Source organism: Convolutriloba macropyga, chromosome 8 (genome assembly GCF_964194025.1).
Source record: "Convolutriloba macropyga chromosome 8, txConMacr16.3, whole genome shotgun sequence".
NCBI lineage: Eukaryota > Metazoa > Xenacoelomorpha > Acoela > Convolutidae > Convolutriloba > Convolutriloba macropyga.
The window spans coordinates 62,270,517-62,297,426 of NC_134475.1; the positions used below are offsets into that span (position 1 = coordinate 62,270,517).

At 34.4% G+C, this 26,910-nt stretch overlaps 1 protein-coding gene across 2 annotated transcripts in view; it reads right to left on the reverse strand.

Annotated features, from left to right (window-relative positions):
- LOC142344905 (uncharacterized) overlaps nucleotides 1-26,910 on the reverse strand; it is a 72,791-nt gene that overhangs the window by 19,897 nt on the left and 25,984 nt on the right. The window contains exons 2-5 of one of the 2 annotated variants that reach the window (XM_075396960.1): nucleotides 6,237-6,534; nucleotides 3,217-3,457; nucleotides 2,129-2,244; nucleotides 1,618-1,790 (exon numbers count right to left, since the gene is read on the reverse strand). In XM_075396960.1, the coding sequence (XP_075253075.1) occupies nucleotides 1,618-1,790; nucleotides 2,129-2,244; nucleotides 3,217-3,457; nucleotides 6,237-6,512 (806 nt within the window). In that variant the 5' untranslated portion in view covers nucleotides 6,513-6,534. Of the gene's footprint in view, nucleotides 1-1,617; nucleotides 1,791-2,128; nucleotides 2,245-3,216; nucleotides 3,458-6,236; nucleotides 6,537-26,910 lie in introns of both variants that reach the window. The other variant, XM_075396961.1, reaches the window with a different exon arrangement.

Here is a 26,910-nt window from a genome sequence, read left to right on the forward strand (position 1 = left end):
TACTCATTTACGCACAAGAAATGAAAGGGAATCCACAAAAGGTAGATAAACTCAAGAAATTTGACGAACGCTTCAAAAAAACTTACAAGTACAAAATTTGAAGAGTTTCTAATTTTTGCGGCAATAAGATGTTCAAAATCATTTTTTGGTCTGTGGTGTTCTGCCATATAACCCACCTGCAAGACCTAAAAAGTTTTTTTTGGCCAGTAAAGATAGTTACACTCAGAAATGGCAAAAATTTTTAGAATTAAAAAACAATTAAAAACTTTAACAAAATAATGCTACAATTCGTGATATTAACATCTTCAGAACTGTTTCAATTTCTCCAGAAACTATAAAGTATTTTTATTTCAAACCTTAAATAGTTTCACTGGCTCATAAAAGTCAATAAATTTGGAACATAACAATTTTCAGAAATATTGAAAATAATTAATTTTTATCAAAATATTACAAAAACTCATGTTATTAAAAAATTGATAACCAATCCATTACCTCTAGAAAAATGTGCATTTACTTATTCATTGCCACTGAAAACTATGGAGTAACCTATTATTAAACCGTAGAAGAAATTCCGTGGCCTTTGATGATTGAGAAACCTAAAAAATGACAAAAACTTTAAAAAACATGCACGTTTTATCAAAAAATTGCAAAAACTCGTGATGTTAAAATGTTCAAAAACCATTCCATTAACACTAGGAACCATGTAGTAACCTATTATCAAACCCTGAAGCAGGTTTCTTGAAACCTAGGGCTGAAAAAGCTCAAAAAATGACAAAAATTTTTAAAATTTTATTAAAACTTTTTAAATTGTAAAAATTAGTATAAAATTGCGTGTTTATATTTGGGGGAGTACAAAAACATACAGCTCTTAAAACGGTCATAAAAAATAATTATGCCTTGGAAGACCTTTATGAACGTTTTCAAACCTCAATTTTAGACTGGTCCTACAAAAAATTCGAAAAATGGCGAAAAAATTCAAAAATTTGGAACATTTTGGGCTCGAAAACTCCTAAAAATGACCTTTTAACCTTGAATTACGGCCTTCCCAGTAGCTTCGCCACTCTAAACAATTGAAAGACTATTATACACGTCTAAGGGCCTCTAATGAAAGTTGATGCCCGCTGAGCTTTACCTGTTTATCTCGTTCTGAAAGCTCAAAGTCATGAAAAGTGTGAAAACATCTTACAAAAATAAAAAAAAGACAGAGCACCAATACAATCAAATTCTTGGATTGTAAAAAATAGGAGCGCTATAATAACCGGCTGAGATGAGGGCGGCTATTAAAAAACACTCGCTTTTTCGCTCCATTTCCTGTTTCGGCGTGACCAAAATCACTACTCCAATTTGACTTCAAAAATCATGAAAATGTGTGAACAGATCTTAAAAAAAAGACAGCGCCCCAATACAATTCAAATTTTTCGAATTGTAAAAAGACAGAGCACTAATTCCTGGATTGTAAAAAACCACGATGTCCCCAATAATATCCGCTATCGCTTCGCGGCTATTTAACAAAGAAATACGTGGCAATTGGATCATTTTTGGTTTTATCACCAAAGTAAAAGTCACGTAGGGTTAAGAAAACTGTTTGTAAAAATTAAAAATGCAACTCGTACTTACCTAACTTCTTCAAAAGGCATGTTCTGCAGAATCTCATCTGTGGTTCTGTTCCGTACGAGCACAAACCTAGCACCAGAAGACTTCAGATCTGACAGCTTCGAAGCCAAATCTCCCTCACTGCACTTGTCCAGTTTAGTTAACACGGATATGGTTCGTTTCTCGTGAGGGTCCACCTAAAGTGTTACAAATTAACCATTTTACTAATTGATTAGGCCAATTTACAGCTGTAACTCTGATTCCATATGACACTCCATTTGCTTCGTTTCACAACATGCACTCTTGTTCAAATTCTTGTAGCACTTATTTTTTTTTTACTAAACTCAGTATTATAGAACTGCTGAGGTCCTAAATATGAACTTGTAAATATATGTTAGGGTGTCTTTTTTCAGCCAATCTTGACCTATTGACATCCTTATATCTTTTTATTCAACCTATCGATATCCTTTTTTTATATGTATAGTTTATAATTTTTCAAAAGGATTCAGAGTCGCGATGACAATGTGAACATTACCTTATGAGCGAAGAGGACAGATTCGTTGGCATGAATGTCTGTCACAGCCGAAATCACATTCAGGATGATGACATTGTCTGGTGATATGTACTTCTCATACAGGCTCTTGATACTGTCTAAACACAGCTCTAACTCAACATACTGTCAACAACATCAGTAAGATTGACCCGAAAAACATGTCCTACCAACGTCGGATCGATTACTGCCGAACGACTGATGACGGCTCGCTTCTATAATAGCCCGCTTCAGTCTGGGGGCAGTAATAGTGGGGTAATAGCGATGGACATTCTAATTCTCTTCAAATGGTGTTATTAGAGATATATAGGTACTAGGCCACTAGGAAGATTTGAGGTTTAAAAACCAGTTTCGACGCACTTTTTATTTGACCATAAATAATAAACTGCCCTCAAGTGAGTTCAGCTGCTGAAAATTACGAATGCTAACTCAGTTTCGATCACGCATTACTCGAAAAGTCAAGATTGATTTTAAAAAAGCCAGCGCGGCCAAGCAAAAACAATTAATTTGCATAAGACACACGACAACATCAACTGCTTCAAACTTAATTCGAGAGCATTTAAAATCCAAGAATACCTAATTATGGGTTGTCAGCCTATAGCTTAGCAGCTGCAAAAAAAACTACAATCATTTTCAGGTCAGTGATTTAGAAGTGATGTGGTCAAGCAATCCGATAGGCAAGCAAGCCGCACTTTGAAAAACAGACCAAGGAAGCCTAAAACTTGAGAGAAATAGTTACTGCAATTTTCTCTGGTGTTCCAATTGGACAACCACTTGATGCCTAGAAATAATGCATAATGGTTCTTGGATCCACTGCAATATGTCTTGATTGTAATTTAACAATGATTGTTTCCCAAATTGTACATAATTTTTGCCTTGCGTGCTTTTCCTTTAATTAGTTCAACATACCTAAACTCGTTTAATAGTTAGTTTTAAATCTTGGAAACAAACGATCAAACAAAAATCCAGGGAGTTCAGCCAGGGGTGCCATTTTAGAGCCTTACCCGACTATTCATTATCGAGTGAAAACAATTTAACCAGGTTATTCGTACAATTGAATTACACTTACTTACTTTTGATTACCTCATTTGCATAATTGATTCCTGGCAAATCAACCAGAGTGACATCTGGGATCCCCTCCTTCACCACCTGGACATAAATGGGCACATCTGACACTGCATTTTTGCCACTCGCAGAGGAGGAGTTGAGTGATGTCTGGAAGACAGTCTCCTGGCACGTTTGAATTGTCTTCTCAATTTGGGAGAAATCAGTCAGAGTGAAACTCCTGTCGTCATTCGGGGAACTTATCGATACCTGAAGCACGAAAAAATTTCAACCTTCAAGCCAAAGTTAGTGTGGATGACGTTGACTTTTTTGACAGTCCTTTGACAGTTTTGGACTTTAATAGGCTTGCCCAGAAAGACCATTTAGAGGCTTTTTTACACTCATTAAACACTTCTCGTTGAATTTATCACTTCTTTTCCACAATAATAGATGCCATTTGTTTGACAAACAGTTTCTAGTCAAATTTTTGTTACCAAAAAATTCCAGTGTCTGCATTCTTATAGGTTGTCATAGAACAGCGTCTATCTTTTTTTCACTGCACGACAAAGTATTGATCAACGAGCATAAAATTCTAAGTTAGCTCAATAAATAGTGCCTTTCGTCTTTTAAATTTTCAGTTAAACTAATTCAGTAGATTTAACCATCTAGTACTTCATTTATGGAAACAGAACTGCGTAAAACCTTTTTACAACATCTTCCAAATTTCATCCCTAACGTATTTGCAAGTTTTGTCTTTCAGCCCTGTTTAAATAAACCAATTTGTTTCCACAAAAACAATGAAAGATTGGAGACGTAGATAAAAACATCAATAGTAAACCACTTAGTAATTCTCATCGAATAAACAATCAAACTGACCAACTGTATGTTGGCCCTCCTCGACTTTTGCCGAATAAGTTTATACAATTCCTAATACTTTCGTGGTACCGAAATGAATCATTTCAAGTCTTTGTACATGGCTTCACAAGTAGATTTCAGTGCTTAACATCAAAAAACATCCTTGCATTATCACCGCATTTCAGATTTAGTTGGTACGGTTTCCCTCTAACCTTTTATAAGCTGAGGCTTTACATTAAATTTAATCACGCAGCATGGAGATCAAAACAGAAAACGAAAAGAAAACAAAGTTGAACTTTAGTTGTACATTGTTATCACAAAAACATACAAGTTTTTCACTTCATCGGTCTGCACATATTCATAACAGATGAGCGAAGCCGTATAAAAACTTAACTTGATTGGTCCAGCACCGGCCTATAAAGGTAGTGAAAAATTTAAAATTAATTAAAATTAAGCTTTTCGTGGGAACTTTGAGGCGAAATAATATAACGCTATGTTTTCAAAAAATCAAATGAGATAGCTTATGAAATACCATTTTGGTTATAACAAAAAAAAACAGAATAGGTGCTTAATGCTTACATATTAATTCAGAGCAGACATTGCAAACATAACTAAGTACTGCCGAGCAGGGGCAAATTTCTTTCAAACGACCGTAGGCGGTTGTCTTCGCCCGTAGTTAGCTGCGGCTTATGTTCCAGAGGTAATGGAGGGGGTGGGTGGGCCTGACAGAGTTCAAAATGCATATGGAGTGGAGCGTGCATGGCTATTGATAGAGGAATGCGGAAGAGTGAGGCGTGGAATGGGGTGCGGGAGTGGGGAATGAAATGGAGGCGGCTGAGGGTGGAATAAGGTAGGGTGAAAATGGTGGGGCTGAGTAAGGGGGAGTGGCTCTGAATTAATCGCCAAAATATGTTCCTATCACAATGATTTATGTCTTCTTCCTAATTCAGAAGTTTCTTCATAGATAGGAGCTCTTCTGAGGAGCTGTGTTCTCTGCTTGAGGGGATGTCGCGCCCTCAAGCCTCGTGTTCTCAGTGAGACTTCGATTAGCGCCGTCGTGGAGGAGGGAAGGCTGCACTGAGAGTATGGCTGCTTAACTTTATTCCTTTGCTCATTCCTTGATATCTTATTTTTATTTTAATCCTGCCTTACCAGTTCCTTATGTGTGCTATTTATATATATATATTGGTGCTTTCCTCTCCACTTGTTAGTTATTTTTGTGACAGGGCTGTCGTCTTTACACTGTCTGGAGGGGAACAGCTTGGAGTGCAGCATCCGGCTAAATGCTACTCATCATCCCTTATGTTCCGACCTACATCCATCGTTGCCGGATGGTGTACACGGTCCTTTTTATATAGATAGACAAAAGTTGACTTCTGAAGTTTCGACACCTTCAAACTTGCGGTTTGTTTTAAGCAAGGTTAAGTGACTCTGCAGAAGTCATTTAAGAAATTTGGGTTGCTTGTATCGAATTAATACTGGGCTCTCAATTAGCGCCAGTTCGCAACGACATTAAGCAGTGTCACCTAATCTATTTATGACCCCCTGGCTTTATCTGTTTATCCATTTTTTGGAGACAAAAAGTCAAATAGTTATACACAAAAATACAATACGACAAAAAGTTGTTAAACAAAAAATTGCATACAAAAGACCAACATGATTGCTATAAACTTCGTTTAGAAGCAAATGAAAAATGGTATTTTCTAAGGACATGATTTTTGCAGATTCCTTGAGCTGAAAACATATCGAATTCCGAAGTCAAGAAGACACGATTGAAGAAGTTTACAACAAACTATGGAACAATGCCGATTAATTGAGTTTTTCGCTTATGACTTGTAAACGGAATATTTTTTGCTCCCAATTCGATCTGATAGGCGACGTTTGTTGATTTCGAAAAAAAATGACGCTTGCTTAGATATTTGCTCCCACTTTATATAGATAGAAAAGTCACAAGATAGGCAGAGCGTTCGTTTATGCCAATTCCAATTTTAAGGTCGCTAATCGATACGGATCAGTTCTTAGTTATTTCAAACACATAGCTCCATCTGTCAGCAAAATAGATTAACCTAATTAATGAGCGCTATACGTAATAAAACTGACCTATTGATCTCCATATTCTGAACGAGTACACTGACTCTTGAAAAATTAGCCCCTACTTGTTGGCCTTTGAGATATTGGTGAAAAATTCTTATACCTTCGCATGTGGATAGTCCTTTGCATTTGACTTCTTCAAGCTTCTGCACTGCAGAACTATGGGCATTCGGGTAACAATATTTTCTCCGCGAGGTAGTCCAATTTGAACCAAACTTTCCAAAACGCTCGATTTTCCAGAGCTCTGATCACCTATCACAACGATTGAAGTTGGATGTAAATCGGGATCATCTACCAAATGGTGTCTGATAATATCATACTGGTCCAACAAGGGACGAATGCGAGAACTAAACTGCGAGCAATAGCCATGACTATCCATATGACAAGATTTAATTCAGACTCTGAAACATGAAACAAGCAGATCACCTCCGCTAATCCAGCCGCAAATTAAGCGTCGTCACATGCCTATTAATTATGAGACGACCACGTTTTGGGCAGCAAATGCCAAATAAACAAAATGGGGTAATCATGAAAAGGCTAACAAAAAAGCAGAATCCAAGGGCAGCAATAATTGTTGTCGTTGTTGGGGACTTACAGCTGTTCTGAAGGGTCTAAAGACACAACAATCAAATTAAAAGAATGTCCAATTGTTTCTACAGTTTTGACAATCGCAGAACAATTGCCAAGCGCAAATATTTCGCTCAGAAAACTTCTCGAAAAAATTCCACATTGGACGTAATATTCTGTTTTTCAGTCCTACTGGTTCTCTTAAATTTTGTAGAAAAAACCAATTACTTAAATTAAAATTACTTCTGATACTTAAAAAACGTTTTCGAACTTTACGTTCATCGTCAGGTTAAAACTGTTTCACAAATTGTTTAGGGATAAAATGAATATGTATTTAAATTTGTTTGAGACCACTAAAACAATTCTAGGAACTATTCTAAATAATTTAATTGAAATTTTTTCCTATATACAATATTTAGCCTATTTACAACTCATATTTACATTTGTTACCAATTTCTTTAAAATATTCTTATTCCGCATTTTTCGATTTTGGCCATGTTTTTGTATTTCTAAGGTTATTCCAAAATTGTCCTAACCCAGCTCCCGCCCCCTATATTTATCACGTGTTTAGTGCCGACTTCAGCTTGCCGATGTATATATCTTCGATAGTCTTTAGCTTTTCTACTGTCCGACAGGCGTCCTGAATTTTCCATTCCATGTCATTCGTGGCGCCTCAACATTCAACCATATGTTGACCCATCTGTAAATCCTTCTTTTGATGTTCTGATATCATTGTGGTAAAATGCCGGCTTGTTTGCCCAACATAGATGGATCCGCATCCCATACTTTTTATCTCATATATTACGTGGGATTTCAGGTCTCTTTCGAACGATGATTTCAGGGCAGGAGGCATGATCCTAATTCTCGCGTTGTAAAAACGACTTGCAATTCGCATAGTTCTTTCAATTTGCTTGCGAAGATTTTAGTGAGGTTACCTCTGTATTGTAGAAAAATATTTGACTTATCAAGAGATCTAATCTTGCTTTTTTGATGCTCATTTGGTGCTGTTCCCAATTGGACTTTACAATCGCTCATTATCTTTTCTAGAGTCTGGTTCTTTATTTTTGAATACCATTCCTTTGGATACTGATATTCGGTGCAGCAAAATTTGTTCTCTGAAAAAGCCTGATCAACGGCCAGCCAATTACATTAAAAACAGTGTGAACCTTCCCTTGAATCACATTTTTCTTATGCTGAAGCGTTGCAGAGTTGCAAAAATTCATTATTCCAGTGTCAATTGGTTTTTGATACCAATGACATGTGATTTTACATTTACTGCCCAAATTCATCTTATTGTCAAGAAAAACCAAATCCCCTTCCACGTTATCTTTTTCTAAGTTAAACTGCAGGTTGATGTATAATGAATTCACAAGTTTTAAGTACCCGTCCGGGTCACCACGAAACGTGCAGTTAATATCATTCACAAACATTTTAAACATTATCATCTCCTAATACGGCCCCACTCACTGTTGATTGATGCAAAAAGTACAAATCCAAACAACATCTTGCATGTGGGCGTATTCCTCATTCGTTAACTTTTGGCATTTTGCATGAAACCAATTTTTGAATGACTCACATTCTACTCCTCTTCCTCGGAAAGTCATTCTCCGGTTACAGTCTTTGCACTTCTCGTTCTGGTCGGATCTGGAAATATTTTCACCGTGCTCTGGTTGTTGCAGTGATTCCTCAAACCATTTCGTCCACACGTTTGATAGTATTACAGACAGTGATCCACACATAGCCAGACTATCTGATTGAACATACCAGATCCAGTTGTATTTAAAATGAACATTTGTCACCTTAAGCTTTAACAAACCTTTCATTGCATACCTTGGGATATCTGGAACTAGGTTAATTGAATAGAGTTCTCTTAGAGCAATTTCTATAGCCTCTCCGACCGGCACAATCTTTTGGTGTACAAACTTTTGATGTCAAGAGAAACTATCTGCTCGTTATCTTCAAGAAGGAGAGAGTCTCTAAAGCTTTTCTAGCATCTTGCTTTTTGTTTTCAATGCTTGCACGCAATAGTTTCTGGAAAAATGGTGGCAGAAATCTGTTCAAGTTTTCGTGACTGCTACCAGGTATCGAAAGAACAAATCGTAGAGGTGTATCTTTTTTAAGTACATTTGTCAGGCGATAAAGCCTCGCTGGTTGTGAATCTGTTGACCTGAGTCTATTATAAATTTTGTAAATAATTTTCCCTTGCTTCATTAATTGTTGCGGGCTGATATTTATCTGTTTTTCATTTTTGATCACAGTTTCGTCTTTTGCTTCATTGATTTTTTGAAATTGATCCGCGTTCAACAAAACATCAGGTTTTTCCCTGTACGTTGACTTCTTCATCGCACAGACACCGCAGGCTTTGTCAAATGGTACTGCCAGCAAATCATTGGTTTTTTAGATGATCATGCACTTTTTGACCCCTCTGTCTATTGGGGTTTCGCTTACATATTTTGCATACCATTTTGAGGTCATCTCAATTTCATAAAGCTTCCCATACTCAGATTCATTTTCGCTTAATTAACGTATAAATTTGTCTGCGTCTGCATGGAAGTGCACTTCATTAAACTTGTCTCTCAGCGGGAGGTTAGGTCCCAACAACAGGATGCCAATTACAGATTTTGGAAGTTCACCGCCATCCATTATCACAACATTACAATGGGATCCATTCTGCAAAGGTCTATCTTGTCTCTCTGGCAGTTTATCCAGTTTCCTCAAGTGATTCCTCATTTCACGCCTCATGCATCTAACAACGGATGGCGTCAGTTCTGGCCTCAACTTCTCCCTAAATTTACTCCTTTATGTTTCAATTTTTTCCTTGAACACTTTACAGCCTTTTTCCGCACAGTTTATTTCTGGCTTTAGGAGTTTTCATTGAAAACTGCGCACCGCTTGTTTAGAAAAAACAAAAAATTTATTTTTAGGACCGCGAAACCTCACAAAATCCGGAATTATATCATTGTTAAAGCATTGTTTTATAAATTGAATTTGGGTAATTGCAGCTAGTGAATTATTTAGGGTTTTCAAGTAATCAAGATAAGTTTTTTAACAGTTTGAGTTTGGTAGCAGCAACCACATACCTCAAAGAAGCTTAAGAACAGGGGGCAATGAAGCCCGAATGTTCAAGAACTCCTCCTCAGTCTGTGTCTGTTTCACCTTCCTTGCCTTGGCTCTCACTTTCCTCTGCCTTTTGCCCAAGTTCTTGCCTTTTCCTTTCTTGAGCAGCCCTCTTAAGTTGATTTGATGGCGTGATAAGATCTCCAGGGTCTTAATCTCCTGAAGCAGCCGGCAATATTTTCGTGGATGCGTCTTCCTTTTTTTCTTGGAAATTATATGCTTGGTTACGCTTAGCACCAGTACCGCAGACTTCAGCAGCTCCTAAAAAATATCCTCTGTGCCTATCCGTCGACAGTTTACACTAGCACTGAAGTGGTTTTTGTTCGTTCTAAGAAGCAATATCAACTTCAGCACGCTGCAGGGTTGGTAGTTGTTGGAACTGTGACGTGAGATTTTTTTATTTATCAGATCGTGCCACACCACCAAGTCTTTCCTCTTGCTCAGATACCCTTCTGAAGGAGATTTCTTTTCTTGTTGAACTAGTTTTTAGAGTTTCTGTTGAAGGAGAATTCGACACCCGATGTCATTTTTCCTGTAAACTGTTTTTTGCCTGATTAGGAGAGAGTATTAACAGCGTGGTGAAGCAAACTTGTAGCCAAAAAATGCACCATCTGAGTAATTCCATAAAAACAAACTCGCGAACTTTACGTTCATCGTCAGGTTAAATCTGTTTCACGAAATATTATAGGATAAATTGAATATGTTATTTCAATTGTCTGAGACCACCATTAAAACAATTCTAGGAACTATTCCAAAAACTTTAAACAAAAATTTTTCTAATTTACAATATTTATTTACATCTGTTATCAATTTCTTTAAAAACATTCCTATTCCAGATTTTTCCATTTTTGCCTTGTTTTTGTATTTCTAAGGTTATTCCAAATTTGCCTTAACCATAAATATCCCTCTTGTGGAGGTTTTGCAAATTTCGTTTTGTCATGCACAAAATGTTTTTTTAACATATGTATCCTTAACTAGTCAAAATTATTATTTGAACTAATATTTTAGCGTAAGCTCCAGCCACCGCGTGAGCCCTCTTATTAAATTTTCTAGCCGGTTTGACAGTCGACAGGATTTAAAGGTGAATTCGCTTTGCGCTTTCTCTGTTCGAGTTTTCGTCATTTTGAAAATTTCGTTGTTTCTTGTGTCTTTCGTATGTACTTCTGGTAGTTGGATGGGGAGAACGTGGAGTGAGAGAATTCATTCAACATATTTACTTGTTCGCATTGGAGTGAACCTTGCTTGGTATCACTCATCGAGACCTTGGGCAGGCAAACAGATTTGTTGCAGGCTTTTCAGATGTTTAAAAATTCTGTCTGTATTCCACAATCCTAGTAATATTTCTTGGTTCAAAACTCTGTGTTCTCCGACTTAATCAGTGACTTGGTTTTCCTGTTTAAAACCAACTGTCTTTGAGAACATAAGAAAGATTTGGGCGCAGCCAAGCTCGCACAGTATTTAAATATCAAAGAGGGGGAAATTGGTAGAACAGAACCGGTGTCTATCACTACGCCACAAAACGATATTTAAAGACGAATGATTCCCGTAATGTTTGGGGGATCTCAAACTCATGGAAATTTTCGACAAAAAATTGAAAAATTGCGTACTAAAAGTGTCTATGATTGCAAAGTGCGAAAGAGCCACATGGTGAATTAATAAAGAGTATTGAAAACGCGAACTATCTTTAATAGCTATAATACGCTAGAACACTATAATTCAGTATAACTGAGTACTCTAAAGTACCTTGAGTATGTGAATTCTCTTCAAATAAATCTTACAATTCACTCTTGCCAACGGTAACGGAAACCTGGTGTTCCTAGATCTGAACATAACCGTAAACAATGAAGGAAAAATTAGCTGTCCTTGGTATCAAAAATCTACTGATACAAGCATAGTCTTAAATTTCCGCAGCTGTGGGCTGTTAGAGAGAGAGAGAGAGAGAGAGAGAGAGAGAGAGAGTAAACACTGTATTATTGCATAGGGATAGCTATCCCACAATATACAATAAGTGTAAAAAACACAAATTTTTTTTATTGAAGTTGAAATGCTCATTTGTCATTTGAAGCTGAAATCACGCCATTTGGATAAGGAATGCTGTTGACTACTCAAGATATTCTTCAATCGCTTTTCTGAATACCTGTAAACTTACGCTTGTATCTTGCAGGTACAATGGTAGTGAATACCACATTGACGATGTATGATTGAAAATTGATTTAGGGGAAGAAACAGATGGAATATTTCCCAGAAAAATTACTTGGTAAGTGCACTTGTTGATGAAACGCTCTTGTCAAACTCCTAATGTATTGGAAGAAGAAGTTTAGGGTTTTCAACTCGATCAGCTGTCTTTTGACGATTACTTATTTTTACGTTTTCTTAATTCATGTGACATGATACTAGTACAAAATATTAAACACTTCAAAGCCCAGTTCATCTGTTTCTCAAAGAGAAACGCCAAATTTGAACTGATCTGAAACAGACATAAAGCAGATTACTCTAAATGACTGATGGTAAGTGCTTGAAAAAGCGTTAACAAAAAACAATGTGGTGAGAAATCTTTGTTGTACAGTTTCAGTAGATTATATTCCAACAGCCTTTTTTCATAATTTTTTTCAATTGATATTGAAAAACAAGAGAAATTTCTATGGTAACCCCTGAATTATCACACATGTTGAGCCTGTTATTGTTTTTGTATGCAAACGTACTAAGCTCAGTCTTTTGGCATTCAAGTTTAAACTACTATTACAATTGTATTTTTCAAACTTTTTAATGATTTGTTGCAAAAAAATTAAAGCAAAATTGGATTTTTTTAACTACAAAACAAAAAAAAATCATCTGCATACTGCAAAAGCTTACCAGCTTCACTTACTTGCTGTGGGAGATCATTCATAAAAAAGTTGAAAAAGTGGTCTGGAATCTGGCCCCTGAAAAACACCTAGCCTCAATTCAATCCAATTTTACACAACATCATTAGCACAAATTCGTTGTATGCGTTCCACAAGAAAATAAAATATAAACTATAATTCAGAAGTTGAACAAATAGAGATTGCAGTTTTCTCAGAAGGATTTTGGTGTGATAGTGAGCGGAAAGCTCTAGATAAATCGTGCAAAACACCTTGAAAAGTATTGTCGTTCTTATTTTCATGTTGGACTGATTCAGTGAAAGCAAAATAGCATGTTGTGGTGGTACCATGCATCGAAATCCAATTTGAAGCGGCAATAGTAAATTTCTACTCTCAATGCAAATTGTCATTTGATTGAACAAATTGATTTCAAATATTTAACAGAAAGAAGTATTTATCGAGATAAGGCAATCACTGACAGGTTTCTTGATGTCATTTTTTATATAGGTTGGTGTTTTGACATCTCTTTTGAACATTGTAGGAAAAACACAGTCATTAATGCATTGGTTTACAAAGAATATAAGTTTGGGGCTAGATTTTGCTTAATATCAATAGCAACCGAGATGGATACTTTACATCGACCGGTGGAATTGTTGGAACTTAAGTTCCTGGTAATACCAAAACAATTCTTTTCTGTTTTCGGCCAAAAATCAAATGATGAGGAGCCACATCGAAACATGCGTTCCCTCATTTTTTTAAACCAAAACACTGCCCTAGTAAAAAAGTGTTTGAGAAAAAGAAGTTAAAAAACTCTACAAAAATTTGTCGTCAGGAATCATGTCAACGAAAAATTTTTTTTACTGCAGATAATTTTAGAGCTTACTCATCTGTTTTCCAAACATTTTTGATACAGCTCTAGCTATACTTAGCAGTACCATGGGAGAAGAAACAATTCCAGGAGGATTTCTCCTTTTGCTCATTCAAAATAGTGGTCAGTTTTTTTTTGAAATTTACTGTTTAATGACCAAGTCTCTGGCGTGAAATCAAACCACACTTTTAATACGCTGTTTGACATTCGAGCTGTAAAATTTTGCACTCCTTGTGAAACCACATTTTCTTTAACAATTTTGGAGTTTATTCATTAAAAATAACTTCATAAAGGATGGGTGCTATTCCGATTCACTTGATGTAAGAAAAATAAACCATTAAACTTTTCATTGCTGTTTGAACACTCATATTAACTGAACCATTGCATATCTGACAATGATTTACAAAACAACATGTCATACTTTTTTCCTATGGAATTTTTTAAAATGATGCTCTTTCGTTTTTCAGCGTTCACTCCTGTAAACAAAATACTACGAAAGCGGTCGATTTTGAATGGACTGTCAAAAACAAAGCCTCTATTGTCCGCAACGACTTAGGTTAAAATTTACTCAATGTGACTTTTCGTTATCTTACATACACGCTTAGGTTAATTTGCTATAGCTATTGTGAAACCGCAAGATTTTCTGATACTGAGTTCAGATTTTTATTCTCGTTTTGATTGAGGTAATCTATGTTATCATTACCCAATAGATTGATAGGAAGAGATTCGCATGATGAAAAGATTTTATGGTGAATAATTGCTCAAGGAACTCAATCTGATATAACTTGGACGTGCAGGATGTTTTATTCAAAAGCGTTTCAGACCTTCAGTTTTTTGAAAAATTTCATCGACATTCAACCCACATTGATTCGTATTTTAATTTATCAAAGAGTTTTAAATCCCAACGGTCTTTTGGAGCTAGTTTCAAAGGCAAAAATAATTCACATCTAAATGGTTCATGAGTATTGGGAGCTTTATTGCGTTATTAAGTTTTATCATCTTCTCTCAAACTTTCTGATAAATCCACAAAAATTTTCCTTCCCATGTCAATAAAAAAGACTTCAATTGCATATGCTTTTTTGTTACAGTTTGAAAGCTAATATGAGCAACGCGTAAATTTTGCATATATTTTTCCGAGACACTGAAAAAATTTTTCTGTTCAATTTTATGGAAAAGTCATCTTTTCATTGTCCAGCATAAAGACAAAAATTGTCTCGTTAAGAGGACGTACACATTATCAATCTTTTCCCTATTTCTCACTTCTCTAGTTATCTTGGCACGATTTGGCGTCATGTCGTCAATAAAAAATATGTTAGTGTTTTTTCAAATTCCTCTTTTTCTTCATCAACTGATGTTTATTATCACGTCTGACAAACTTGGAAAGTATCGGTTTTGGGCCTTTACCTCCACTTGGTAAGCAATGACATGTACTAACATCATTTGATTTGATTATGACACTGGCCCTCTCAGCTACAATAACGACCTTTGCAAAGACATCCTCACATGGGTACTCATCCACACCAAAGATACGCACAATTTCCCCGCGGCCGTACTGTTCAAAGCTGTCAGCCTCTAAGACTGAAGACAGGTCATCCATAGCAGAGCAACGTTTTTTCCAGTTCCTAGACAACACAGAAATCACATAGGAAGGAACTTGTGAAGAAATTTTTGAGGACGAGTGCGTGCACCCGGATGTTTCTCCAGATGATATAGCCATTCACATTAACTCCTTGGCCAGTACACTCCACAAGATGATGCTGCCCTCCTCTTTCTTGCCCAAATTGGATGCAGAGTTGTTTCTATTGTGACCCGTCTCGTCTGACATTTTAATTTTAGTTAACCTGAAGAGACTTTTTAAACAGCTGGATCTCTTTAATAAAATTATCGCAACAATTATGCTAAAAATGAACATCTGAAAACCATTTAGTGAACTGTACATAGGTTTTTCAATGCAACCATTGATTGGCACTCCTGTCATGTAGTTTTAAAAAAATCTGATCTGGATTGAAAATCAGCATTCAACCGAGTGGTCTTCCTGTATAGTTAATGAGACGTTGGATAAAACATTTACGATAATAAGCATACAGCAAAAGACCCCAAAAATGAACAATTCGAAATAAAAAAATGTCTAACAAACTGAGTTTATACTGTTGTTTTTTTTTGCTCAATACTGAGGATACATCACTCAAATATTTGCCAGTAGAGTAGGAGTAGGTTGAGAAATTGCTTTCCTAAGTAAGCTTTGATAAAAATTTGAAATCGCATGTTGTACAGAAATTTAAAAGTAATGGCTGCAAGTCCAACTATTTTGTCCAAAGCAGCCATCAATTCATTACCAAAAACTCTGAGCCACAAGACTAAAATTGACCTGTGGCACAACAGCCTGTTAAATGCTGTGGTACAACGCATGATTTTGGAAAGTGACATTTTTGATGCATTTCGTGGCGTTGTGAAACTAATGACAATATAATCGATCTATATCAAAAAGTTGAATTTGCTACTAAAAACGTTCGACGAATAAACGAGAAGGGAACTGACATTGAAGTTCTATTTCAATTGCAATTAAAAAAAATTGATATTCGAAATTCAAAATTTGTTTGGTACATTTTAACTCAAAATTGTGTCAACAACAAAAAATCAACTTTAAAAACAGATGATAATGAATGTAAAAACACTATTTCAGATAATGAAAACAATATACACGGGATTTAAAAGACTCTGGAAAAAAATTGAAAATTTTTTTGGTGCGTTATATTTTAAAAAATGTTTGTAAATGAGATTTTACTGTAAATAAATTCAAAACTTCGTTGTTATCTTAACTCATTACGTGAAGTCCGATAAATAGAGTCAATTGCAAGCTTAAATACCTTTCAAAGAATTTCATTCAATTGTGAAATCAGTTTTAAGTTTGCCTGACGATGAACGCAGTGCTTGAGAATAATTCTTCTCTAAATCAATTTAAATTCTAAGGACGATTCTTTCTCCTCTACAGCTTACTGAAGATATTTTCCCTGATATGTTATTGCAAGATAGAGAAAGCATGAAACTCTCGTTTAAAAGCACAACCAAGGAAACAAAGATAAGGTAAGCGCTAAACTGTTAGGATATCTGCAGTCTGAAAACGTACTTTAACACAATTGGTTTTGATTGCAGCTTTTCCTCGTGCTTCTCGAGGAAGCATCTGCTACTTCCAAAGTCGGTCACGTGTTATTTGAGATGCCTAACAATCTTTTGCAAATACTGATACCATTAGATGCCACAAATTTCTTGAATTACACTTGAAGCAAAATATATAGCACGAAGGACGCCAAAACTCAACACGCGAGATCTTTGCCAAAGCCAGATGCTTTGAACTTAAATATTAGTCAACAGTAGTGTTATTGGTTATTTCGAAAACTACAATAAAACGATTTAAAACACATAAATTTTCCGAAAACTTTGCACACTTATACAAAGTTAGACTCCTATTTTAGATACTCCTGATTTATTTCATTATTGAATTGAATTCGTTTTATTTTTGAGTGAACTGAAATTAAGTAGCAAATAGTTCGATGATGATTGATATAAGGAAAACGTTTGTATACTATTTTTAAAATGACTTTGTTTTTAAAAAAATAAATAATAATGTATGTAAATGTTTTCATAACACTGTAAAAAAACGAATACTAATAACTGGTTGATTTTCCGTCGGCTCTTTTTTGAGCGTTTTTTATCATTGAATGAGACCAAAAAAGCATTTGCGCAAATTTGTAAAATTCTTTAATTTTCTTATGTGAAGTATCACGTCTTCCTCGTCGTGGATAAGTAAATCCATTAATTCCTTGACTTTCTTTTCTAATCCTTACGAAGCTACCAGGAAGGACATTCTACAAGTCGCAATTATTGCTTCATGCTTTTACAAAAAAAACATTTAAAATCATTAGTCCAGACTAAAAAGTCAACAGTCCGGTCATTTAGTTGTCTTGCGTCATTCGAAATTTACATCAGGCAATTGTAATATGGAACTGTTATAAACCTAACCGAAACTGCAAAATCACAAAGTTTTCAAAAACTAAAAGATAATGTCATAAGTCAAAAATCAAAACCTCAAAGGAAACGAACTTTTAAAAGCTTGCTTAATATAGTCATCCTAGAAACTTTGATTTTATTGATTTGTTTCATAAAAGGAGAGAAATAGTTATATTTAAAAATAAACTAAGTTCATTTTGCTTTTTAACTGATATATCCTGATATAGCGAAAACGTTTGTAAACAAAACTTTAATTGACTTGATTCTTCAACTAAGAAATATTCCACTCAATAGAATACAGAAGCCCCAGAGAGGCAAAAAACCAGGATATTCCTGGAATATGTAAAATTTTAGATCAAATAAAAAGTTGGCTTTTTTTATCGTTGAATTAGACGAAGAAAGAATTTGCGCAAATTTGTAAAGTTAATAATTTTGCTTATGTAAAGTATCACGTCTTCCTCGTCGTGGATAATAAACGCCATTAACTCTTTGCCTTTTTTTCTAATCCTTAAAAAGTAAAAATGTTCCAGGAAGGAAATTCTACAATCTGCAATTATTGCTTCATGCTTTTACAAAAAAATCTAAAGTATTTAGTCAACACTAAAAAAGTCAACATTCATGTCCTTTAGTCATCTTCCGTCATTTGAATTTTACATTTAGTCAATTGAAATATTGAAATGTTATAAACTTAACCGAAACGGCAGAAAATTTTGAAAAATTTTAAAAGGCAAAAGATAATGTCATGAGTCAAATATCAAAACCTCAAAGGAAACAAACTCTCAAAAAAATTTTTTAAATAGTTATCCTAGAAACTTTGATTTTATTGATTTGTTTCAAAAAAGAACTGAAATAGTTATAATTTTAAAAAAGTAATAATTTTTTTGCTCTTTTGCTTGATATAGCAAAAAAAATTGTAAATAAAATTTCAATTGACTTGATTCTCCAATTAAGAAATATTTCATTCAATAGATTACAGGAAGCCCCAGATAGGCCAAAAACAAAAAATTCTTTGAATATTTAAAATTTAAGATCAAAAATCAAAATTGGGAATCGCATTTTTTCAATTTTTACTCATTTACTCACGTCACTTATGACATTATCTGCTACCTCACAATTGTTTACAATCAATTAAAAAATCTACCACTTTTGGTGGTATCCAGCAGTTCACTAAACAGAAGCGTATATTTGGTGCACTGATATGATGCAATCAACAACACTCTAACAAAACACATATTGAATTCGAAAGCCTTAAGCTAAAAAGGTCTGCCTGAATATCTGAAAAGCAGCATTTTTCCAATTGTGGAACATGACTAATATAAATGAATCCCCTTAAATATTGGTCCTCTAGTTGACGAAGAATATAAATTTCAGGAGGATTATGAGGTAAGCTTATGTCCTCGAGCAGTACTACCGGCACCATCTGGTAGCAGGTCAAGAGCTGCGGAAACTGGTTGGCATGTGGCAAAAAAAGTAAAATTTGAGGGTCTGCTTAATAGGAAATAGGGAACGCCAAAACTGATAAAAAAACAAAGTAGACCGAGACAGAAACGTCTCGCGAGGGATGCCCACTTGTTAAGTTCGGAATCACTTGTTAAGTGCGGACTCACTTGTTAAGTTCGATCAGCCAATTGGCTGCACCACATACTGAGTGGAACTAAAGATGATTAAAACCTCATTAAACGCGGGAAAATTAGTTCATGTCTATACTACCTTGAGAAACAAGTAGGTAATGATTTTTCACCTGTTTTCTGAAATTTGGCGTTTCGAAAACAGAGCCTTTCTCTGAGCAGGCAGAACAATCTTTTCAACTTAGTTTAACACGAAACAAAGTTATAAAGGCTACAGATAGCGTTTGTGACCTGCTGTAAAATTAAAAATTAAAAGCCCAGAATTCAGTAGATCCTTATGGGATATATACTTGGCCTCAATATTCTCTCTTTTCTCTCTTTTCAGGCAGAACAATCTTTTCAACTTAGTTTAACACGAAACAAAGTTTTAAAGGCTACAGATAGCGTTTGTGACCTGCTGTAAAATTAAAAATTAAAAGCCCAGAATTCAGTATATCCTTATGGGATATATACTTGGCCTCAATATTCTCTCTTTTCTGTGGGAAGAGATTCGCCTGCTCATGGAAACTAATTCAAAAGGAATGAGTCAAGAAACAGTCGCATCGTCATAATAGACTTTTAAGAGAAAATGACGAAACAGTTATAACTTTAGACAAATTACAACTACAATTATGTGTAAAAAAGACTTCTATTACACTGGTCAAAAGACCAGATAATATAAATACCAGGAAGCCCATTTTTTAGAACACATTAACAAAAAAACAAGTAGTATCTGAGAAAAAGGTATTTGTGGTGAATACCTTTGTAATTTTGAGTCTTCCACCAGATCGAATTTTTTTCGAAAGTCAATGAACGTTCATATTTGTCTTTTGAAAAAGGTATTAGTTTGGTGTTATGACTAAAAACAACATATCAATCATAATTGAATAAAATATTCAACTGCTACTAATTTTTGTCGTACGAGACTAGAGACAAGAAAAGACCAGCAATTTTGAAAAAAGAAAATTTTTTTTCGAACTGTATCTGAAATGAAAAAACTTCCATTACAGATAAACCATCAAAGAAAATGAACAACAAACGAACAACCAGCACAACTATTGGGGATGGCAGAAAATCACAAATTAGTTAGCTAATGCTTTCCATTTTATCAATTCCGGGATGTCCTCAAAAACAAATCAACTAATTTTTTATATCCACTTTCTGAAAAGATGCCAGGAGCTAGCATTATAAGTCTGATAGCAAAGAGGCTTTTAATTTCTGGATTTTGAGGCAAAAGAGCAAATCATCACTAGATGCTAAGAATTAAAATACTAAATTTTGCTTCTCATTAATCATTGCAATTGCTCATCGATGTCTTTACCCCAAGGACACCACTCCAAATATTGAAAGATCAACATCTGAGCTCCTACGCAAATTAGCAGTCACAAAGGTATGTTTTAAAAATAAAAGTAACTGGTACTGTCAAAACAAGATAAGGCAATGGGTGCTTCCCTTGCAGTTATTTTGGCAGTCACAGAAGTTCGTCTTAAAAGTGATGGTAAATCGTACTGTCGAAAAAAGTATAGCAGTTATCTTAGCCAATAGTTAACCAGAACCTTTTACAGAAAAAGAGAGCGCCAAGATTGAGATGACCTCTGGAGAAACAAAAACTTGGAGTCCTTGACTGTCTTGAAAAAGGGGTTTGGAATATCAAAGCCATTGGATGCGAAAATTGTGATAGCTGATATCCCATAAAATGTCATAACATAAAAAACGAGCAGTATGAAAATAGCTGGCAAGTTTTTGAGAAACGCCTTAATTGTGAAAATACATTAAGTGATACCCAAACTAGGAAACGAAAATTTTGAAAGTTATTGAGATGATGTTTTTTGCACAATAAATATTTAATCCAATCATTTGCTTCATTTAAAAACCAAATTGAGTAAAAAAGTAAGAGTGGAAAAACGAATGGAGATTGTCCACTAGCTCGCCTGGTTATGACAGTCTACGTTGACGAACAAAAAAAATCTACTGTGAAGGGAAACAAACGCCACAAGAAACTTGAAAGTTTAGAACTTCCTTGATTTCACACCACTCCAGCACAAACACAAATTGCTGCTGATAATAAAAAAGGTTTTTTCAATTTACACTCAACTTGCAAATTTACACTCAACTTTGAACACTCAACTTGCATTTTCAAAGTTCAAAAAAATACGAAAGGCCGAAAAATCAATATCCGGAAAATTGTTGTCAGGCTCTGTAAATAAGACAATAGGGAAAAATTATGTCATTTCAAAAGACCTCAAAAACAAGGTTGGAATTGAAACAAAAAAAGGCTAAACTTGAAGGAGATAGTCCTACTTTTCTAGAAAATAGGAAAAAAAACTTTACGAATACCTGTAACAAGAGAACAGACTCGCTTGTATGTCAGCTTATAAATAAATATTGTGGCACCCTATTCGCGTCCGATTGATGTATAATTGATCAGAGCAATCTGCTACAAAAACTCATTTCTCTCGAATCAGAACAAAAAGCACAACGGAAGCCATTGCTGAACACACTTAATGAATACCGGAACCAGGAGCTTACAATAAAAATTCATTTAACAGTAGTCATAATGCTCCTTCCAAAAATTATAAAAAACTAAATTTAAAACACATAAAACAATTCCGAAAACTTAGCAAACTGGTAGAAAGTCACACTCCTATTTTACTGATTTGTTTCATAATCGAATTGAAATCATTTTAATAGTAAATTTTTAATTTTTGGTAATTTTAATTTTATCTGATGATTATTGATGTAATGAAAAGATTTGTATATAGAAAACTAAATTGACTTAGTCCTTTGACAAATATCTTTGAATGTGTGTAAGTTTTCGCAAAGCGCCATAAAAGAAACAAAAATCAATGATTGGTTGATTTTCCGTCGGCCTTTTTTTGTATTTTTCTCTCATTTAATCAGATCCAGAAAACATTTTGGAAAATTTGCAAAATTAACGAATTTTTTGTGATGTTTAGTATCGCATCTTCCTCCTCGTGGATAAAAATCTCTTAATTAGATTAATTCATTGTTTTCTTTTTCCTATCCTAGAGTAAAATAAATATACTCGCAAGGAAAATGTACAAGTCGCAATTATTGCTTCATGTTTTTACAAATATCTGTTTTAACTCAATCAGTCAATAGGAAAAAGAAATCACCAGCTAAATCGTTTAGTCATCTTGCTGTATTCCGTATTCAAAACTTGTTTAAAGGCAAATTAAAATAACTCTAAAGATACTTTTTAAAAGAACTGATCATTCTTCCTAGAGATATAATTAGATAAATATTTATTCCCTGCTTTCTGAAATTTGAGCTTTTGAAAAACGGCATTTTCTCTGAGCAGGCAGAAAGATTATTTCAACGAAAATTAATAAGAAACAAACTAATATGAGCTCCAAATGGCGTTGTTGTCCTGCGTGAAGAAAACAAATTAGATGCTCAGAAATCAGGAGCTTCGAATCGGATAAAAAATTGGCCTCAGTATTGTTTTTTCTATGCAAAAGTACTCTTTATTTGATTGATTGGCTCCAAAGCTTAAAAAAACTCTAACTTACGTAACAAAACACCCATTAAAAGACAAACTTAATTAAACCTAATTTGTAACACGCATTAATATTTTAATAAGTACTATCCAAGAAAATTGTATTTGTAGCGAAAACTCTTGTGATGTAGATTTAACAAATATTGCGCAAACAATTGAGAGCAACACCATTTGATTGAGGACTTTAGAAATTTAAAAAAAAATGCTTTCAGCTTTATCTTTTGCTAAAGTTACATCTTTTTGTGTTTTGAGTAGAACAAAGTATCAACCGAAAACAAACATAAAAAGTCTACTACAAATTTTGGCGAGTAAAGGACGAGATGATTCTAAAAACAGTACGAGATATAAACGAAACTTTAAATAAGACGAGAAAACGGATCTTGCTACTGAAAAATTATCAAAAATTCTCAATAACAGGGAAACAACAGACGCAGCAACATGAGCCTGCAAAAAATCATAAGGAAAGCACACAAACGAGCACCAATTTATCAATTCTTGGACGTCCTCATCACAAACTAATCAGTTTTCCACTTCACTTTCCGAAAGGTCTCAGGAGCTAACATCTGAATTTCGTGTATGATGAAACGAAAAGTTTGCATTCCTTGATCTTGAAGCAAATCAGCAAATTGTATCACTAGTCTTCAAATATTTATATACTCATGTTCCTGTCTCAAAAATTATCACAATTGCTCATCGATGCCTCAACTCCCACTTTTGAACGATCAATTTTTAATATCCTACCCAATTTGTCAGTCACAAGTGTATAATTTAAATTTAAAGGTAAGTGGTAGAATCAGGAAGGAGGATTGGCAAATGGGGCTTAACTGGTAGTTATCTTGGCCAATATTTAGACGGATTTGTTTGCAAAAAAACTAAGTGTCAAGATAAAAATGAGTTTTTGAGAAACAAAAACTTCGAAACCAATTATTCCCTTGACTGTCATAAAAAAAATGGATTGGAATATCACAATCATTGGATGCCAAAATTAAGATAGCTTGTATCGCATAAAATTTCAAAACGTTGGAAACAAGCATTATGAAAATAGGTGAGCGTCTTTTTTCAAAACTACTTCCATGTGAAAGTACACCAAGTCTGAAAGACAACTTCAAACCTAAGCAAGAAGGTTGAAGGAAAAGTTCAAACTCATTCGTCAAGTGCTGGGTTTTGTTGTTATCTATTCGGAAATCCCCTGATGAATTATTTTTGGTGTCGAATATCAATAGAGACCTTAAATTGATAGAACGTTACAATTAGGAAGGGACACAATTTGTAGCACCAATTTCCGCAAAAAAAAAGGATCAACGTTTTGTTTTACCGAGCTTTATTTCTCTGATTTAAACTTTTTCGTATTTTTGAGAAATTGACTGAAAAAGAAAAAAGCCGCTTTGCCAAAAAATCCCCATACAACTTCCGCATATTCATTTTAGCTGATAATGGTTGTCTAGAGTCCCAAATAAAATGTGCCAGTTTCCTTTGGCGGCTGTTTTGGAGCCATTTCGATGAAATTCAATACAAATTCACCTCCTTTCTGCACTTGAAGATTAAACCCATAAACAAATTTTAGTTCCAATTAGGTTAATTAAAATCAATAATTGAATAGCATAAGTCTCAAAGTCAACTTCAATCCTAAGTAGGAAGGTTGAAAGAAATTCTTAATTTCTTCTACAAGTGCTTGGTTTTGCTGCTATCTTTTTGGAATTCCCCTGACGAACTATTGCTGGTATCTAATATCATTAGAAACCTTAAATTGATAGAGCTCTACAATAAGCAAGGGATACAAGGTATACCACCAACTTGCGCACCGCAAAAAAATAGCGCCATTTTGTTTTACCGAAACTTTTTACCTGATTTATTTTTTTTCAAAATTTTTTTAAAACCTACTGGTCAACTTTTAACTCTTTTAACCTTTTTTTAAAAAAATATTTTGTCGAATGAACTAAAAAGAGTCAGCCAGAAGTCATCGAGGATTTGGAATTCTAAGGTCACCTGAATCACCTGGAACAATCAGGAGAATTAAAACATGAAAAAACATTTTTTCCTTCATTCTCACCACATTTTGTTTCTTTGGTTCACGTCTCAAATATCCCTTATTTTTTCAATTCACTGAAATTTCAATTACACCAAGTTTCAAAAGAAATATGTGAGTTGGGTTTGAGTTTTGAGCGTACAACCCTGTGATAATGAGAGCCGTAGTTTTTAGAAAAACAGTTTGTTTTTGTTTACTTTTTTTTCCAGAAAACTGTTTGCTAAAGTTTTCTTGTACAGAATGTGAATACCAGTTAATTGTTTGAAACAATTATCAACAAATAAAAAAATTGAATCAAGAAGCCATATATTTTTCAGAAAACTAGGATTTCGATGATAAAAGAATTTAAAGTACATTCTTTTGCTTTTTTTCAAGAACGTTTACCATCTCTTTCAATATTTGTTATCCATAATCTTAGAACAATTTTTCTCACTGTTTTGTCGATATTCTATTGATATTCTGAAAAAGGAAAGCCAAATGAAAGCCAACTAAGAAGCAGAGGAAAAGTACGCGAAAAGTAGGAAAACATGTTTTTTTCCTCCGTTTCTGCTTTGCGAAATCTAATTTTTGCTTTTGCCTGTTTATTTGGATATACTTATATAAATTCTTATCGTCCTCAATCCCAACCCCTCAAAACATTTCTTTTCTTCCCTCTTCATTTTTGTCCTCCTGTTCTGGTAGTCCTCAACCGCAAACCATACCTTATAAAAGTTCTCAAATAAAACGTTTTTTTTTCTGTGTTTTGAACCATTCCTTCTTTTCAACGCGCAATAGAGTTTTTATTCGGTAATAAAAATCAAAATTAGCGTCTAAGGGATAGGAAATGATGTTTTATTTGTTCTTCTCTCAGATGCGTAAACAAACAACAAAAAATTTACAGAAAAATATAACCGCCTAAGCAAAACATTCCCCCGCTTTAAAAAAAGTCGAACTAATATAAAGAAAAAAATGACAATATGTAATCGGAAGTTTTTCAACAAAAACCAAGTTTTTAACTGAATTAGCTAATTCCTTAAGATAATTTTCAAAAGGAGGAAGGATATGAAAAATCTTCAACTTTTTGCAAAAATTATTTGATAGTTTTTTGTTTAAAAAATCAATATCCATTAACAAACCATTGGGAAAAACGTTAAAAACTAGATTGCGTAAACTTCTTTTAAAAACTAGGTTGCGCAAAACATTAGAGTTTACAATGGAAAAATTAATATAAAAATGTCTGCTAGCTCTCCTGGTTATGGCAGTTAACGCTGACGAACAAAAAAAAGTCTCCTGTAAAAAGCACCAAACGCCAAGAATAGCAGAAAAACTTCTCTGATTGCGCATGCATTCAGCAGAAAAAAATGGCTTATGTTACTATATAATGGCTGATGATGCTAGATAAATTACGGTTTTTAAACAAAATTTAAAGTGTCTAATATCCTTAACGTCCTAGTTTTCGTAGTTGTTTTTGATGATTAATTTGAATTGAATAAATTTTAAAGAAGTTCTCTTCAATAGTAACGTACAAACCTCAGAAGAAGTGTGAAATTATCGTTTTTGTACATTAAATAAGTTTTAATGTCAAACGAAAGCCCTGAGAAAAGACGTTGCATTGTTCACAAATAAGTTTTTTTTCTGTATCTACGGCTTTTGTTGTATACAACATCCGCATACAATTTCCGCCTATACATTTTCGATTATAATGACTCTGTAAAGCCTCAATAAAACTGTGCCAGTTTACCTTGGCTGTTGTTTTGCAGCCATTTAGGTAAATTTTAATACAAATCTATAGTATTCTGTACTTGAGGACTAAAACCGTAACCAGATTTTCAATTTAATTAAATTATTTCAAGTTAGTAAATGAATAGCACAAGTCTGAAAGACAACTTCAACCCTAAGCAAGAAGGTTGAAGGGAAAGTTCAAATTCATTCGTCAAGTGCTGGGTTTTGTTGTTATCTATTCGGAAATCCCCTGATGAATTATTTTTGGTGTCTAATATCATTAGAGACTTTAAATTGATAGAGCGTTACTATTAGGAAGGGACACAATGTGTAGCACCAATTTCCGCAAAAAAACAAAAAAAGCATCACCGTTTTGTTTTACCGAGCTCTTTTTCTCTGATTTAATTTTTTTCGTATTTTTGAGAAATTGACAGAAAAAGAAAAAAGCCGCTTTGCCAAAAAATCCCCATACAACTTCCGCATATTCATTTTAGCTGATAATGGTTGTCTAGAGTCCCAAATA